The 16992-nt window shown below is 31.6% G+C and overlaps 1 protein-coding gene across 2 annotated transcripts; it reads left to right on the top strand.

The window, feature by feature from the left end:
• The first annotated feature begins 1946 nt into the window (after window positions 1–1946).
• Window positions 1947–5372, top strand: LOC144555703 (serine carboxypeptidase-like 45). 2 transcript variants are annotated; one of them, XM_078304109.1, is made up of 10 exons: window positions 1947–2636; window positions 3035–3136; window positions 3217–3312; window positions 3430–3522; window positions 3847–3926; window positions 4061–4342; window positions 4418–4542; window positions 4645–4737; window positions 4823–4940; window positions 5029–5372. In XM_078304109.1, exons 1-10 carry the CDS (start codon window positions 2393–2395, stop codon window positions 5179–5181), a joined length of 1386 nt encoding a protein of 461 aa, XP_078160235.1. In that variant the 5' UTR covers window positions 1947–2392; the 3' UTR covers window positions 5182–5372. The 2 variants fall into 2 exon arrangements, with proteins under 2 accessions (XP_078160235.1, XP_078160242.1); XM_078304116.1 differs by having other exon boundaries at window positions 4061–4346; window positions 4425–4542.
• Window positions 5373–16992: the final 11620 nt, after the last annotated feature.

Raw genomic sequence — 16992 nt, 5'->3', positions numbered from 1 at the left:
AGCCGGTGAGGTGTAAACATTATCAGTAAATGAAAATAAAATAAAAAATTAGCAAAGTTCCTTTTGTATTCAATAATAAAATAGTTTCGCAAGCAAGGGCGGAGCCTGACTTTCGAACTATGGATGTCAAACACACAGTGAGAGTCAATCATATAAAAATTTTCTAAAGAGAATGAGGTCAATTATACAATACTATGATATTTTACTGTAAATTATACATAAAATTAGAGTAGAATTAGGATGTTCTTAAGTTCATCAAGCTCCTTGGTGAACTCAAGTCTAAACCCTATTGAATCGGCTATAAATAACGAATTTGAACCCTTTAAACGCACTTGCCTTACGAGTGATGTGTCTACATGTGAAAATTTTAAACATTCGAATTAATTTAGTAGAAAGTCAAGCGGTCAAAATTAGAAGTTTAATAAATTAATTTTAATGCATTCATTTTTTGAATCTTTTTTTATCACTTGATTCTATGAAAAATTAATTTCAAAATTAAATTTTTTTTACATGTAAATGAATAGATTAGTTCTCTCCGACAGAATTGTACACTTTGTAAAGAAAAGAGAAAAAAACTCGTTCACTGCAATAATCAAAATTTGGAGTATGAATTCACAATGATTATACTATAAAACACAATCTTGAGCGAGAGATTAGCAACTGATTTGGTAATAAACTAAATTAGAAGAATTTAATTGGTTAGCAACAGGGGCGTGCAAACGGATCGGATACGATAAGCACAAAAGTTCAAATCTGCACTAAAATTATTTCTTTTCCACCATTAAAGCCTTTGCAAGTTCTCAACTTTTTTTCATAATTTAAAATTTTAATTTTTCAGAAACAGAAATGACTTTGTTTTCTTCGATTATTTTTGGAACCGTGTTTTAGGTTTGAGACATTAAACAACCTTTTAAGTTTTAATTACATATTTGTCCAAAAAATACTAGGACTGCACCATCCATGTTGTTCTATCTATTTTTCGAAGAAAAATATTCTTTCAATTTTTGTAGATTAACATTTTTAATTTAAAAAATATTTTAAGTTCTTCACAGTTTGAATAATGAAATATAAAAATAAATGTTTTATTAGCGCTAAGTCAGCAACCCATTTTTTTTTAATTACCACTTCAATATTTCAAAATTATGACTTGTCATTGATTTATGCAAAATCGAAAACTTACCACGTACTTATCTTGATTCTGCGCATGATTAAGAAGTAATGCGTAAATTAGTGTTGCGCATGATTTTCTAACGTATTTAATTCAATTTTTACTCACTTTATCATGCGCAACACCAATGTGAGCATGATCAATTTTAACCACAGTGCATTGTGAGGTTATACACAGAACCACAGTGCGTCACAACAAGGTTTGCACAGAATTACAGTGGGCACGTAGTATAAAAGTTATACGTAGAATCACAATGTGCTATGAGGTCATGAACATAATCACAGTATGCACGTGATAACATATGAATTTTACAATAATTTTTTTTTTATGAAAATCCATTTTTGTTTTTGCAATAATCAATGCTAATATCATAATTTCAAAAATATTGAGGTGGTAAGTAAAAGAATTTCGGAGTCAGGAATAACATTACCTTCTATACTACATAGCCCATAGAAAGTACATGTTACGGGCCTGTTCGGCCGACAAATAGAAATGGGCGCGGGCACGGGATTTGAACTGAAAAACACTGTTCCCGTGGGAAAAAAAAAATTCAGTTGAACTGAATTTTTTTTTTCCCACGTGAATAGTGATTCGGCCGAACAGGCCCTACATGTATACTGTTTTTTTTTTTAGGATAAGCCCTTAGGCACATGTATACTGTTAATAGTTTATCTATTTCTTTAAACCCTCAGTCAGATCATGCATTGTAGGGGACAACCTTCCCCCAATTCTGAAATCATACGCTACTGAGACCGAGAAGAGAGAGAGAGAGAGAGAGAGAGGTGGGTCTACACCTCTATGGTCATGAGGCAATGGTAAAAAGCCAACTTTCTCTCTCTCTTCTCTTCACTTGCAGCAAAAGGCTTTTTCCTCTCCTCCAATGGGTCCAACTATTCTCTGAAACAATCATGTGAACCTTTCATCATATTCATTTTGTAATTCAATAAATAATCTCAACCAAATATTTCTTTTTTTTTACCATCTACCGATTCCTTTGAAAAACAAACGGCTCAATTTTTATATTCTCTCCTGGTGACCTGGTCCTGCTCTGCTCTCCTTATCTGTAAAATCATCAAACTTCAGAAAAAAAAATTAAAGGTCAAACTTTTCAACCACAAAACCCAACACAAGATCCATAGCTTATATACTCTCCCCCCTCATTTGCTCTCTCTCCACTTACCTTCTCCCTCATTCTACCTCTTTCTCTCTGCTTCCCAAACAAGCATGCATTCCTCTTATCTTGCATGGAGGCCCCTGGTACTACTACTAATTGCAATGGCTTCTCAACTCTCTTTCTCTGAGAAGATTACAAGGTTACCTGGGCAACCCCAAGTTAGTTTTGAGCAGCATTCTGGTTATATTGAGGTGGGTGATAATGAATTATCCAAAAAGAGAGCTCTTTTCTACTATTTTGTTGAAGCAGAGATGGATCCAGTTTCCAAGCCTCTTGTTCTCTGGTTAAATGGAGGTAAATATTTTAAATTTTGGTGAATATTTAACATCTTTTGTGGGAATAATTTCTCTGAAACTTCTCTGTCAACAAGTGAAGAATCAACCAAAAACATCCATAGTTTACTAAAGGCTTGTTTTGTAACTTTCTCGTGCTAGGAATTTTTACTTTCTAGTTTCTACACATCACCCTAGAAACAGGCTTATGAGAATTTTTGCCTTTTGAGGCATTTTAAAATAAGTTCATTCATTGTAGAATGGTATTTAAGTAAATGCATCTACTTTTGTTAGATGAAGGTCTTGACAAAATATCTTTTGAAATTAAGGGTGCTTTCTCATGTTTAGTAGAAAATGCTTGGGTTGATATAGAAAATATCCCTGGTGAAAGTTTTTAACATCATAATTTGTAATTTACAGGGCCTGGCTGTTCATCTCTTGGAGTTGGAGCATTCTCTGAAAATGGGCCTTTCAGGCCCAGTGGCCAGAACTTAATCAGAAATGAATATAGCTGGAACAAAGGTACCAATCTGAAAAGTTACCTACTTGTTAGATTTTACCTGCATTCCTATTTTTCTAATTTTGTTATTTTGTTTGAGCAGAGGCAAATATGCTATATTTGGAGACACCAGCAGGAGTGGGTTTCTCTTATTCAATGGATACTTCTTACTATGACAGTGTAGATGACAAAATGACAGGTACAAATGCCTTTAAGCATTACTGCTCAACAAACTATATTTTTTGTTTGAATGCTTATATATATATTAACCCATTTAGATGATAATTTATATTGTTTTTATCTTTGCTCAATGAAGCTAGCGACAATCTGGTATTCCTTCAGAGATGGCTCGAGAAGTTTCCACAATACAAAACCAATGATTTATACATTGCTGGAGAGAGCTACGCAGGTATATTAACAACTTACCAGCAATATCAGTATTCATACAGGATAGGTATATTTAGCGGCAACCTGTCGTGCCTTGGTGACAATGCAAAATATTCAGAGCCCACAAAGTGAAATGCTTTTAAAAAATGACAAAAATAAAATTTGTTGACATGCATGGTATTGGTAATGATGGTCCAAACATGTCACATTGAAACATTACAAAAAGGACCAGCACTTTGTGTTCTGTCAGTATTTAAAACAAAACAAATAAGACATAGTTTTTTGTGTTTTATAAGGATAATAAATTCCCCAACCATTTCCTGATTAAAGGAATTTTTTTTTTCAGGACACTACATCCCACAGCTAGCACAGGCTATGGTAGAATTTAACCAAAAACAGAAGCTCTTCAATCTGAAAGGCCTTGCAGTAAGTTTAACAAAATATTACCTAACTTTGAATTTCTTCTATGGCCAAGAATAATTTCTCAGTAACATATATCATTGGAAAAATAATGTTGAACAATAGACTTAGTGTAGTTCTTCTCTTTTATTTTATTTCAGCTCGGTAACCCGGTACTTGAATTTGCAACCGATTTCAATTCAAGGGCCGAATACTTCTGGTCTCATGGATTAATCTCAGACTCAACATATAAGCTATTTACAAAGGTTTGCAATTATTCACGGTATGTGAATGAATACTACAGCGAGTCAATGAGCCCGATTTGTTCACGAGTTATGAGCCAAGTAACAAGAGAGACAAGTCGATTCGTTGATAAATACGATGTCACACTCGATGTATGCATTTCATCCGTCTTGTCTCAATCATTGATTATATCTCCTAAGGTAAGTATTTCAATATTCATAGTAAAACAAAAGGTCATTTGAAGTTAATTAAAATAGTTTCTTGGTTTGACACAGCAAGTAGGAGAGCGCATAGATGTGTGTGTAGAGGATGAGACGATAAATTACTTGAACCGGAAAGATGTGCAAGATGCTTTCCATGCGCAACTAAATGGTGTCGTGAAATGGGGAGTTTGTAGCAGGTTAACTATTTCACTTATCTCCTAATATTTCTTTTCATTTCTCAAAACAAAAACATATTACCAGAATGCAAATTCTGACACTTGTTTTGTATTTTTTTTTAGTGTTCTCAACTATGATTTTCTCAATTTGCGAAATCCTACCATCACAATAGTAGGCTCGCTTGTCAAATCTGGCGTTCGAGTTCTGGTTTACAGGTACATTTTGTGTAATAAAATTATGAAAATAATTATGAAACTTAGTTTATTTTTTGTTTGCTAATCTCTTTTATCTTTGTTGCAGTGGTGATCAGGACTCGGTAATCCCTTTGACCGGAAGCCGTACACTGGTACACAATCTGGCAAATGAAATCGGCCTTAAGACAACTATTCCATACCGAGTATGGTTTGAAAGAAAACAGGTAAAATGCAAATTCTAATTTGAAATCCATATATAAGTTGAACACTTGTCTATTTATTTATTTATTTGAATTTTTGCATTATATATAGGTTGGTGGATGGACACAGGTGTATGGAGACGTGCTATCCTTTGCCACAATAAGAGGAGCATCTCATGAGGCTCCTTTTTCACAACCTGAGAGATCACTTGTTTTATTTGGATCTTTTCTAGCGGGAAAACCCTTGCCTCAAACTTTCCAATGACAAACAATTATAGTCCAGTTGCGAGAATAGTTGGATTTTGATTTTTTTTTTTTTTTTTTTTTTTGCCCAAGCTTCTTTTGTCTACTAAGTTTGAGAAATTAATTGTGTAAAAGATGGATCTCAGGCTTTGTAATAATTTAGTGGGCAGTGGCTTGCAGGTTATCAACAGATTTATTCACTTGTTTGTTTGGCATGAATAGCATAAAATGTGTGAATTTGATTAAAGTAGATGAAGAGGAATTTACTTACAACATTTAAAAGTTACAACATCTTTTCACAATTTTTAAAGTTTAAACAGTCGCATGATATCTATATTAATGTGTTTGGAGAATAAAAAAAAAATTACATTTTTTGAATTTTTTTAATTCTCTAGGTAACATGTTATTAACAATTTGTCAACTTGTCTCACTATAAATAACATACTACGATAACAAGACTCTCAATTCATAATCTCTCTCAATATTGTTTACCTGTCACTATTTTCATAATTATCTTATCCCACACAAATCGTTTACTTGTCACTATTCAATATCCTTGTGAAAAATTGATCATGTCATAGTGTTTCCCCACTTTGAATTTGATAAATATATTGCTTGTTCAGTATGTGTTCGTGTATGCCCGATAGATCTACCCGTTGTTGATTGGAGATTGGAAAGAGATATTAAAATTAGTAAGATTTTTTTAGTAAAAAAAGTAGTTTTCTTTTTACAATAAAAAGTAAAACTTTTGAAAATTTCTTTCTTTTACCTATCATCGCTAATACTCCCTAACTGTTATTTTTAAACAATTTTGGATCACTACAAAACAACAGTTTTGTAAAATACTTAATAAATAAAAAAAAATGTAAAATTTGATCTCCAAGTATATTTTAATATAGATATCATGTTTAATGGTTTGGATCGACTATTTGAATTTTGACAATATCAAATTGTTATAAAATGTTATAACTTGACAAATAAGGATAGTAAAGACATAAATATCTGATCTCGGCTGTTTGATCGGCGTTGAAATTTGTGTGAAAATTAAAATTAGATACCGTCGTACGAATCTAAACAGGGCTCGTAAATCTTAATCCGTATGGAACGATCCAAATTGGATATCGGACCGAATTTGGACCCGATATGCCCCAGAGGCCAGAGCCCAATCTAATTTCAGAGCTGAAGTAAGGATACTAGGCCGATTAAAAGATAGAATTTGGTGATAAAAATCTCAAGAAAAATAAGGCAAGCAAATTCAAGTGCTCCGATTTAAGTTGGACCGAGTTTGCTTCTTTTCCAAAACATACCTAGACTAACAAAATTTGAGCCCGTTTCTTTTCTTTCTTCATGATTAGAATATATAATTATGAATGAACGAATTTTACCTATTTACGGGCTCAAGATATCTTAGTCGGCCCATAAAACTCTATGGGCTGTATTTCATTAAAAATGCTTCATTTGATACAAAAAATAGCATTCTAAATTTCTAAAACTACGCTCTTTTTGTGCACCCTAGATACATAATCTTGGTTATACAATTCCAAAATCCGATAATTCTTTAGCTGATATTGATTATGAAAAATATATATTAAATATATTCCTGTGCAGGAAAGGAAATAAGAAGAAAAAATAATAACAAAGATTAAAATCGGGTGTGGCCAAAACTGGGCTTATTTGGGCTTAATTTTTGGTAGGGACTTGAGAAATAAACCCAACTTCTCATTTCGTTTTGATTGGTTTATTTGTTTATTTTGACAAAAATACTTGAAAATACTTAACAGTATGAACATGTCTTCCTTAAAACAAGCACAAACGTGCATGGGCATGTGCATGCTTCGTGCAACACATGGAGAAAGATGGCAGCCAGTTCATACCAAATTCCTCTTCTATGATTTTCAACGTGGGACTTTTTATATAAAACTTAAATAAATAAATAAATAAATCAGAAAACGGGTTGATTACTCTTCAAATTACAAAAAATCATGAAAACTAAATATAATTTCCGATTACTCCATTACCACAGCATTACACCCCGATCCACATCATAGATTCCACAAATTAAAAAAAAAAAAAAAAAATCAAATTTAAGGGTAACCAAAATGGATTTGGCTACGGTGTTATGGGTTGCATAGAGAGCTACGGTTCAATAATCGAGTTTTCAAAATTCAAACGGTCGATCCAAACTGTTCATCTTGTTCTCCATATTAATATGTGTTTGGAGACCAAAGTTTACATTTTTTTGGAAATTTTTTACTATTTTTTTAGATTTATTGAAAATCTTTGTTTTTCAGACAAATCTGGACTATGAAAAACAACGATATTCAATAAATCTAAAAAAATAGTAAAAAATTTCCAAAAAATGTAAACTTTGGTCTCCAAACACATATTAATATGGAGAACAAGATGAACGGTTCAGATCGATCGTTAGGATTTTGAAAACTCAAATATTGAGCTGTAGCACCGTAGTCCTCTATGCAACCCAACCAAAATAAATTTTTGGTTACGTGGAGTAAAAGTAAGAGAAAAAATTTGGTATTTTTTCCCTTTGCTCTATAATTTTGGTTACCATCTTATTATTATTTTTATTTGTGAAATCTGCGTAGCACAGAGTGTAATGGAGTAGCAAAAGGGTAACCAATTTTTTTTTCTCGGTTATCTCATGAAATAACCGAAAATTATTTTCAGTTTTGTTGATTTTATAATTTGAAGAATAATCAATACGTTTTCTGATTCTTTTTTTTTTTTTTTTACGTTTTATAAAAAGAATCCTTCAACGTGCCAATGCATGTGGATCGTCTTAAATTCCTTACTTTGGGAGGCGATTTGATTTAATTGGTCAACTTTTATTGTTTTATTATTCATGAACTATTTCTTTACATCTTTTAAAATAATCTTATATGATTGAGAGCATTAAATGACACATGCGCATAATTAAAATTGCTACTCGAAAAGAAATTAGACCAAACTAGCAAAGAGTCTTCACAAGGAAATAAAATAAAATAAATAAACCTAGCATTTATTTTTATTTCTCTAATACTATGGTCCAACGCTTTCTTTAATCCCCAACATGTATTTTCTATTTGTTCTTTATCTCACAATACATGGAAGAGAGAGAAAAAAATATATAAAAAAGTAGAGGGTTCAAATGCACTCAAATTTTTGTGCACCCAAATGCACTCTATCTTTCAAATCCTTTTTCTCCGTTTTTAAAGTCCGAATAGTCGATCCGAATTGTTAGATGCGATATATATATTAAGATGTGTTTGGAGACCAAATTTTATATTTTTTGAATTTTTTTTACTATTTATTAAACCACTTTGAAAATCGCTGATCCAATGGTCCAGAAAATGTAAAATCAACTATTTTCAAAGTGACTTAATAAATAGTAAAAAAATTCCAAAAAATATAAAATTTGGTCTCCAAGCACATCTTAATATATAGATCGCATCTAACAGTTCGGATTGACTATTCGGACTTTGAAAACAGAGAAAAAAGATTTGAAAGATAAGGCGCATTTGAGTGTACAAAAATTTGAGTGCATTTGAACCCTCCTCAAAAAAGTAAAGGTGCTTAGTGCATATACTTTTGACTTTTGAGGAACAGTCACATTAATGAAAACAACAACTACAACAATTTGTATTTGTTTTAGGATGTTACCTAGGGAGCAGATCACCTGCCCCCCGAGGTGCAGGATTTTCCTGCCCCCTCAGTCACTGTGGGGTGGGGTCGGGTTTAGGGTGGGTGGGGCCGGGTTTAGAGTTTGGGGTGGGTGGGGCCCACTAACAGTGACTCTGGGGGCAGGAAATTCCTGCCCCCAGGAGTGCAGGAGATTCGATCCCTGTTACCTAATACAGTGCATGATATGATATCCCCTCCTGAATGCAACAATATTAATTTAAGGCAATACAAGAACAAAAAATTGACATTAATTTTATGTTCATTATTTTCAACCTTGCATCACAAATTTAGGTGTTATTTTAAAGAACCAGAGAGCATTATTATGTACCAAACCCACCTTTATATTTTGGAAATATGTTTTGTATAAAGTACCTATTTTTTTTAAAATAAAATTCATTGTCAGGGGAAAGAGAAGGTACTTATATTAAAAGTTAGAAATTTAAACCATAAACCCTAAACTAGAAAGCTTGAAATTTAAATGTATATTTCAATATACGAATTTTTTTTTTGTAAGAAATTAAATTTTATATTTCTAAACAATTTATTTTCCTTAAGATTAAGAGATTATTAATTCTAAAATTTCCAAACCGTCCAATAAAAAATGTTATTCTTTCTATTTGAAAAGGCAGTACAAAAATCTTTAATTTACAGAATTTGAATTCTTCAATATTTCAATATATAGATTTAATTTAGCAATCACATTATATCATTGCCTCACACAAATATGAGGAGGGTTGAAATAATGTGATTGCTAACTCTAACATCTTTATTTTCAATTTCAAAGTTCAAACAAAAGATTTGAACTGGTCAACATGATCTCCATGTTAAAATGTATTTAGAGATGAAATTTTATATTTTTTGGAATATTTTTACTGTTTTTTAAGATAGATACAAATCACTGTTTTTCAGAAAATTATTTATCATCTAAAAACAATGATTTTGTACCTATCTTAAAAAATAGTAAAAAAGTTTAAAAAATATAAATTTTGCTCCAATCATATTTTAACGTGGATATCATGTTGAGCGGTTCAGATCGTCTAGTTTAACTTTAAAATAAAGATATAGATATTGAGTTGCAACTGAAACATGAAGCAATGAAGCATTTGAGCTCTCCTCATGTTTTAATTAAATCTCAACATATATATGCATTCAAGTATATATCAATTTCAGGTAATTAAAAAGAATTTAGTGTGCAATAAAAAAACTTCTGCCTTTGAAATTAGTTTTATGTGAACGTTCCTATATTGGCACTTGATCAATAAATATAAATTCTTCACAAAATGCCAATGAGAAGAAATTAAACCCAATATTTTTTTGTGCATGCGTATGTTCAACTTCAACCAAAACCTGCTATGAGTCAGGGAACCACTATATGCTTAGTAGTGCTAAATTTAAACATTTGTAAACCAGCCATTCAATTAATTAATGATTTGGTACTCTAATTATATTATGGATGCAATATATATTTTATTCCAACTTGTTGTTAACCAAGAGCTTGCCTTTTCATTTCAATGGTTAACTTAACTGTTCCAATAATATTCCAAAATTGTGGTTATATTAATTTTAATTTATGAATTACCTCTCATTTGCAAAAATACCCACTAAAGCATATATGTTTGGTATTTTTTTAACATAGTGTATTAATTTGCTAGCCTTGGCAAAATTAATAAAAAAAAGGATCAATTGATGATATATAATCTAACACATTAATTAATATAATTTGTGGTCGTGAGGTGCTCTAACATAATAGCAATAAATTTAGAGTTGTTAATATAATACTGTCAATAATTATACAAAGACATTCTATTTTTTTTTTTACATTTTGATTTTTATGGATCTAAAACTCATTATTTTCAAAATTTTAATTAAACATATATAATTCAAGCATGCATTATCATTACAGGAAAAAAAAAAAAGATCAAGGGCCCAAAGTGTGCAAGTTGGAGTTGAGAACAAGAACTAAAAATAGTTAAAAATAAAATGGACAAATCTGAAGGCGTCTTGGATCATATCTCAAATATGATATTAAAATAAAAAGAAACAGTAAATTAAAGAATTAATGAAAGGTAATTAGCTGAGTCCAGCTAGGTACACTAAGGCTGTCCTTGGGCTGTCTCCCCACACCAAGGAAGAGGACAATATGGCTATCTCATTTAATCATCATCTCATGTATTAGTTCCAACAAAAGGGTTTTGAGGTGTAAACTTTTTCTATAAATTATTATTTCAATTGTTTAATATCCAGCACTAAAAACCCACTACCATTTTCCAGTCATGCAAAGTTTTTAAGTCAGTATGATGGCAATATTTTTTTTTACCTGTTCTTTGGTTTAATTTAATAAAATAATTCTTTCATCAGATTCAAATTTTCAAAGCTCATTAAGATGTCATTATAAACGAATTTGGCTAGTATAACATCAAGGTCATTTTAGTCTATATGACACAAACTCCAAAACTTATCGAATCGATTTCAAACGGTGAATCCAAACCGTTCAAACAGATCTACTTCATTAGTTGTGCGTTTACATGTAAAATTTATAACTTTTTGAATTTATTTGGTATCAAGTTAAGCAGTCAAATGTGTGAGTTTTTGAGTTAATTTTAATACATTCAGTTTTTAACATTTTTACCGCTTAATTTGATACTAAAATAACTCGAAAATATAAAAAAATTGCATGTAAACACATCACTCATAAAGTAAATTGGTTTGAACGGTTTAAATTAGTCATCTGAAGTCTATTCAATCAACTTTGAAGTTAGCATCATGTGACACCGATGTCATACTAGCCTGACTCATTATAAACATAAGAAGAAGTCAAGTATAAAAGATTTTAATTCAATCTGGATCTCTTGGAACTATTGTTTAATTGGTCAACCATTATATATAGAGAGAGACACACATAAATGCAGAGACTATTCACACCTTGTGTTCGTTCGGATTTGCCACAGAGAAACCCAAAGCACCTCCTAGATGTAGGGCACTTGTACATGGAGCTAGAGCTGCAAAAAAAAATTTTGTAGTTCGTGATTCGATTGAGTTTGATTCGGAAAAAAGTTCGGTTCAAAACAAATTAAACTAGCTTTGTTTTTAAACGAATCCAATTCAATTCAGTTTGAAATTAGTTCTTATTAAACTCGAATTGAATCTGACTCGGTTCGAAACTCTTCTTTTTAGTTCTAAACTCTGCTTCAATTTCGATCCAGTTTAGTTTGAAACAGCTTCGAATCGTACCGAATTAAATTCAAACTCTTTTTTTTTCAGTTTGAAACCCTACTTTAATTTCAAACTAGTTTGATTCAAAATTAGTTTGAACTCAAACTCAAACTGAGTTCAGCTCAGTTCAGTTCGGTTCATTTACAGCCCTGCATGGAGCCATGGAGGTATCCTGGTAGTTTTAATAATAATTTTTTAAAATTAATTTAAATAAGAGGACAAGTAAAATTAAGTTTGTATGCATATTATTGGACAAATATATAGTCTAATAATTAATTAATACAATTTGACTATCATTTGATGAAGAATCAAATACCTTTTAATTTTAGATCATTAAAATTTTAATTCACTTGATATACAGTGAATAATACACCAATATTCATCATTTTTTCAATATATATTGATATGTGATACCCAATGGACAATACACTGCCAAATTATTAATAAATGATGCCGATTAATCAAATGGTGCATAATTTGATGTTCATATAATTTTATATATATGAATATCCATAACTACAAAATTAGTTATATTACGTATGTATTTCGGTATTTGAGAATATAATATATATTAATATACTTTTAGTATATTTTTAATTAAACGATAAATTTTGAAAATCCATCACTCGATTAATGATAGCAAAAAATAAAAATTGACCGTTCTTAACGATTATTTCTATCATACATGCATTTACAGTGCAAAAACATAAATTTATTTGATCAAGCTAAAAAAAAATTAGTTCTCTGAACATCCAATTGAAAACAAATTACACTTTCAAAAGACATTGTCAAGTATGAATATCTATAATGTTTGAAAATTTCAATATCCATTGTCGTGTTAGAGACTGTAAATTGAAACGAATCTTAGAAACTGCTATGATTGTCCAAATGCAAAAAATATTAATACAAATCAAAAGCTTGTAAAGTAAGAGTTGGAGACTGTCAAAATCAGAGCTTCGAAGAATACGATCTGAACCGGAAAGTAGATGCTGAGTTAGAAATTATATCGAAATTTTTATTTATACCATATTAAAAAAAATAAAAAACAAAACATCATGATTTCGGGAGAATTCCACATCTACCTGAGCTGCCAAATCAATCTACGGCTCTTCAAAAGTCCAAAAGTGCACTGTAATATTAAATATATTTAGATTTTGAGTGGCATTCAAACAAATCTGTTCCCTCCCCCGGTAGATGTGGAATTTCTCATAATTTGGAGGCTTATAGTTTTTTTTTTTAAATGACATAAATAAAAAATCGGGAAATTATAATGAAACATAATTTCATATTTTTTTTAACAGAACATATTTTGCCGATTTTTCTTCAATTTGTGGATATTGGTCTAGCGCTTTAATCAATATTCATAATGTACTGTCATTACTAATTTTGTTAAACGACAAAAATGCATGAATTCTCAAGAGAAATGAACTAGGGACAAAATTGTGTTATTCTAGACTCTAGAGCAAAAACTTAAAAAAAAGAAAAAAAAGAAGAAAAAAGATGGAAAGTCCTGAGGTTGGATAAGGTCTGGCCGTTTGGGATTCCTTATGCTAAGAAAATTTAACATGCTGAGAGAATCCATGAAGTGATGTGATACGTGCATGTGGGGCCCCAGAGTAATGAGAATTGAGAAGTGAACTGAGGGTCAAAAGTGGAGAGAAACATGGTCCCTGTTATGGGACATCTTTGCACACATTTGACTTAGCTACCTCAATTAAGCAACTGGTAAAAATAATAATAATTACTTTGGATACCTTAAGGATTACTTATTATTATCTTTTCCAGAGATTCAAATGTCCACGGGCCGGAACTAGGGGTGGCAACGAGCTGGGTCCAACTTGAAATCGTTACTAGCTTAACTCATTCGAGTCACGAGTGAGCTAGTTTTAGAAGTTCGAGCTGTATTAAGCTAGTTCGCAATATGAGGAGCTAGTTTGCTGGATTTGACTGGATCTTGTTTTAAAAAAAAAAAAAATTTTATAAATTTTTTAGACTGAGCTGAATTGAGCTGAACAGTATAAAATGCATACAAATTTACAAACTGATACTTACCTAAGCTAGCTGGCGAGCAAGCTAAACCCCAGCATGAATTCATTAATTCTGGACCGAGCTAGTAGCGAGCTGGCTCGTTAACAGCTCAGTCCAGTAACAAACAAGCTGTTAACAAGCCAGTCACGATCGAGCCACGAGCCACAGACATTTTTGCCACCCCTAACCGGAACTCGGTCTGAATCATTTGATTTTATATTATAAATTAAGAGATCCAAGTACTGCGCTCAACATCTCAAATTTGTTGCCATGATTAACTTAATTGCAAAGAAAATAGGAGATTTATAGCCGTTTCCTCCAAGCAGCTATCTAAGTATCTCCGATAAAAACGATGCCATGATTCATACAAGTAGAGTGAAAAAAACGTACCATGTCGTGATCAAGTGAACAGTGATTCGTACCGTATTGTAACCAAAATGTCAAGGGGTGGTCACGGCACACGAATCACGTCGTGATTCGCGTGCCGTTTCCAAACGTAACTGGTCACGTTTTTACGTTTAATTATTTTTTCACAATTTAAGTTAGTTTCTTCAAGATTCACCATTTGATTAAGACCTAACGGTTCTAATTACACGTGACCCGCCTAATTATGTGCCGTGATTGGATCTTTCGCATGTCGTGCCGTGATCAAAATGTCAAGGAGTGGTCACGGCACGCGAATGATCACAGTACGGAACAGTAACACGTGCTATGCCGTGCCGTTCTGTGATGGAATCGGCTCCGCCGTGCTATTTTTCCCGCACTACATAAAAGCCCAAGCAGATTTTCTAATTTTATTTCTTCATTTATGAACAAAAGCATATGATAAGACGCATCCGTGCCCATTTTTATATCTCTTGTGGCATGTTAATCATTGTTCATTTACAGCTTTCTATGCGTTTGCAGAAGCATTTAAAAATTATGTTCAAAAATTGAAATTTATTTTCTTTTTAAGTTTTTTTGTTAAATAGATTGTAGAAACAAGGAACTTACAAAGTCCCATACCTCATTATTAAATTAATCAAAGTAAGAGAAACATGAATATCAGATTCTATTATCGTGCATGTTCATTTATTTAGAAATATTCTAATGAAAATGCAAATTTTAAGGTACATTTGTTTCTTAACATAATTGAATATAATGGCGAAAGAAATGTAATGTTTTTCTTTCTTATTGAAAATAAAATTCTTCCATTTATTCTTTAGGAGAGGAAAAGACATTGTGTGCATTTAAACTATAGATTGATCAAAGATTTTGGAATAATTGATGGTAAGTGATATAATCTTTAACATGGAAGATGCTAAAATTTCATATAATAATTGGCAAAAAGCTTTTTTAATCTTAAAAAATCAATGTAGTCCATCATAATCTATATTTGAAACCATGATCATACTAAAATCCTCGAGCTCTACTTAAATTTTCAAGAAAATTGATGTTTATTGTATAATTAACATTGAGGTCTTGAAACTAATTCTTATATTTGACAAGTGATGTAAAATTAAAATGAAATATATGAAAAAAATATTTTTTTGAATGGATTGAAATATTTCACTCGCTAAACAGTCCGATTTTTATTTAAAACTAGAATATGAAAATTCGATGCACTTTATCTAAACCATAGTCACAAGATTCGCAAATAATTTATTTTTTTGATGACAATGAACCGAATACCGAATTATTCGGTTGACCGAAATTTGATGAAATTATTTCCGAATAATTCGCGAATTTTATGTAGTTTTTCCTGAATTTTCCGATTTTTTTTGCTTCTTTGTAGGACTGAGATATCTGATCCAAATAATTAATTTCAAATCATTACTAAATTATTCCTGAATTACGAATTTTTGACCTCGCCGAATCAAATCCAAATAGTTTATTTGTCACCATGGGTTAAACCACCAAATATCACAAATCTCTGTTAATCGAAAATCCAGCAGATTGCGTGTGATAGAGTCGCTTGAGAAGTCATTGGTCAAGAACCGACCTTTCAGAGTTAACAGTCCTTTGATCTCGTGTAGCATCATCGTACAGCAAACAGTAAAAGCCCCCTCTCACATTACTCCACGTATCTCATTGCCAAACAAGTGTACTGTTATCTACAGGTGGCGGTCATACGATGGATTAAAAAGCAGGGATTTATTGTGGCTATTTATTAATGTTCTAGGCTTGAAGGCCAAATATAGGGTGGCTAAGGTACATCCGTCGAGACACTCCACCTGAAAGCAGAGGCCTATTTTAGGAACACAGAGTAGGACATTACCTACAGAGTACAGAGTACAGACTACAGTTTACCCTCCTGCAGTGACCAAAAGATCTCTGTGCTTCTGCTTCCCGTTTCACAGTCGTCGTACAATTTTTCAATTTCAACCCTGTATTTATTTATTTGTTCTACATCTCTTCGAGGTACTATGCTATATATATATATATATGAGGAGGGATCGAGTTACAACACTTTTGAGTTACAACATCTATTTTTTTCATTTTCAAAGTCCAAATTGTCGATCCAAATCGTTAGATATTCAATCTATATTAAAATGTACTTGGAGACCAAATTTTATATTTTTTCTGAATTTTTTTACTATTTATTAAGATGGGTACAAAAAATATCAAATTCAGACAATTGAATTTTGTACCCATCTTAATAAATAGTAAAAAAATCAGAAAAATGTAAACTTTGGTCTCCAAGCACATATTAATATGGAGAACAAGATGAACGGTTCAGATCGACTGTTTTAACTTTGAAAATAAAAATATGTTCATTTTACAAATAGGTCCTTATGTCCATAGAAGTCTTTGCCATATAAAAATACTGATTTTGAAAAATTCTAAAAAAATAGTAAAAGATTTAAAAAAAATGTAAAATTTGGTATCCAAGCACATTTTAATATGAAGAATATGTTGAGAAGTTCGGATTGAT

Source organism: Carex rostrata, chromosome 1 (genome assembly GCF_964058835.1).
Source record: "Carex rostrata chromosome 1, lpCarRost1.2, whole genome shotgun sequence".
Lineage (NCBI taxonomy): Eukaryota > Viridiplantae > Streptophyta > Magnoliopsida > Poales > Cyperaceae > Carex > Carex rostrata.
The sequence above is the reverse complement of the archived record's forward strand: the minus strand, read 5'-3'. Positions and strand labels throughout refer to the sequence as shown.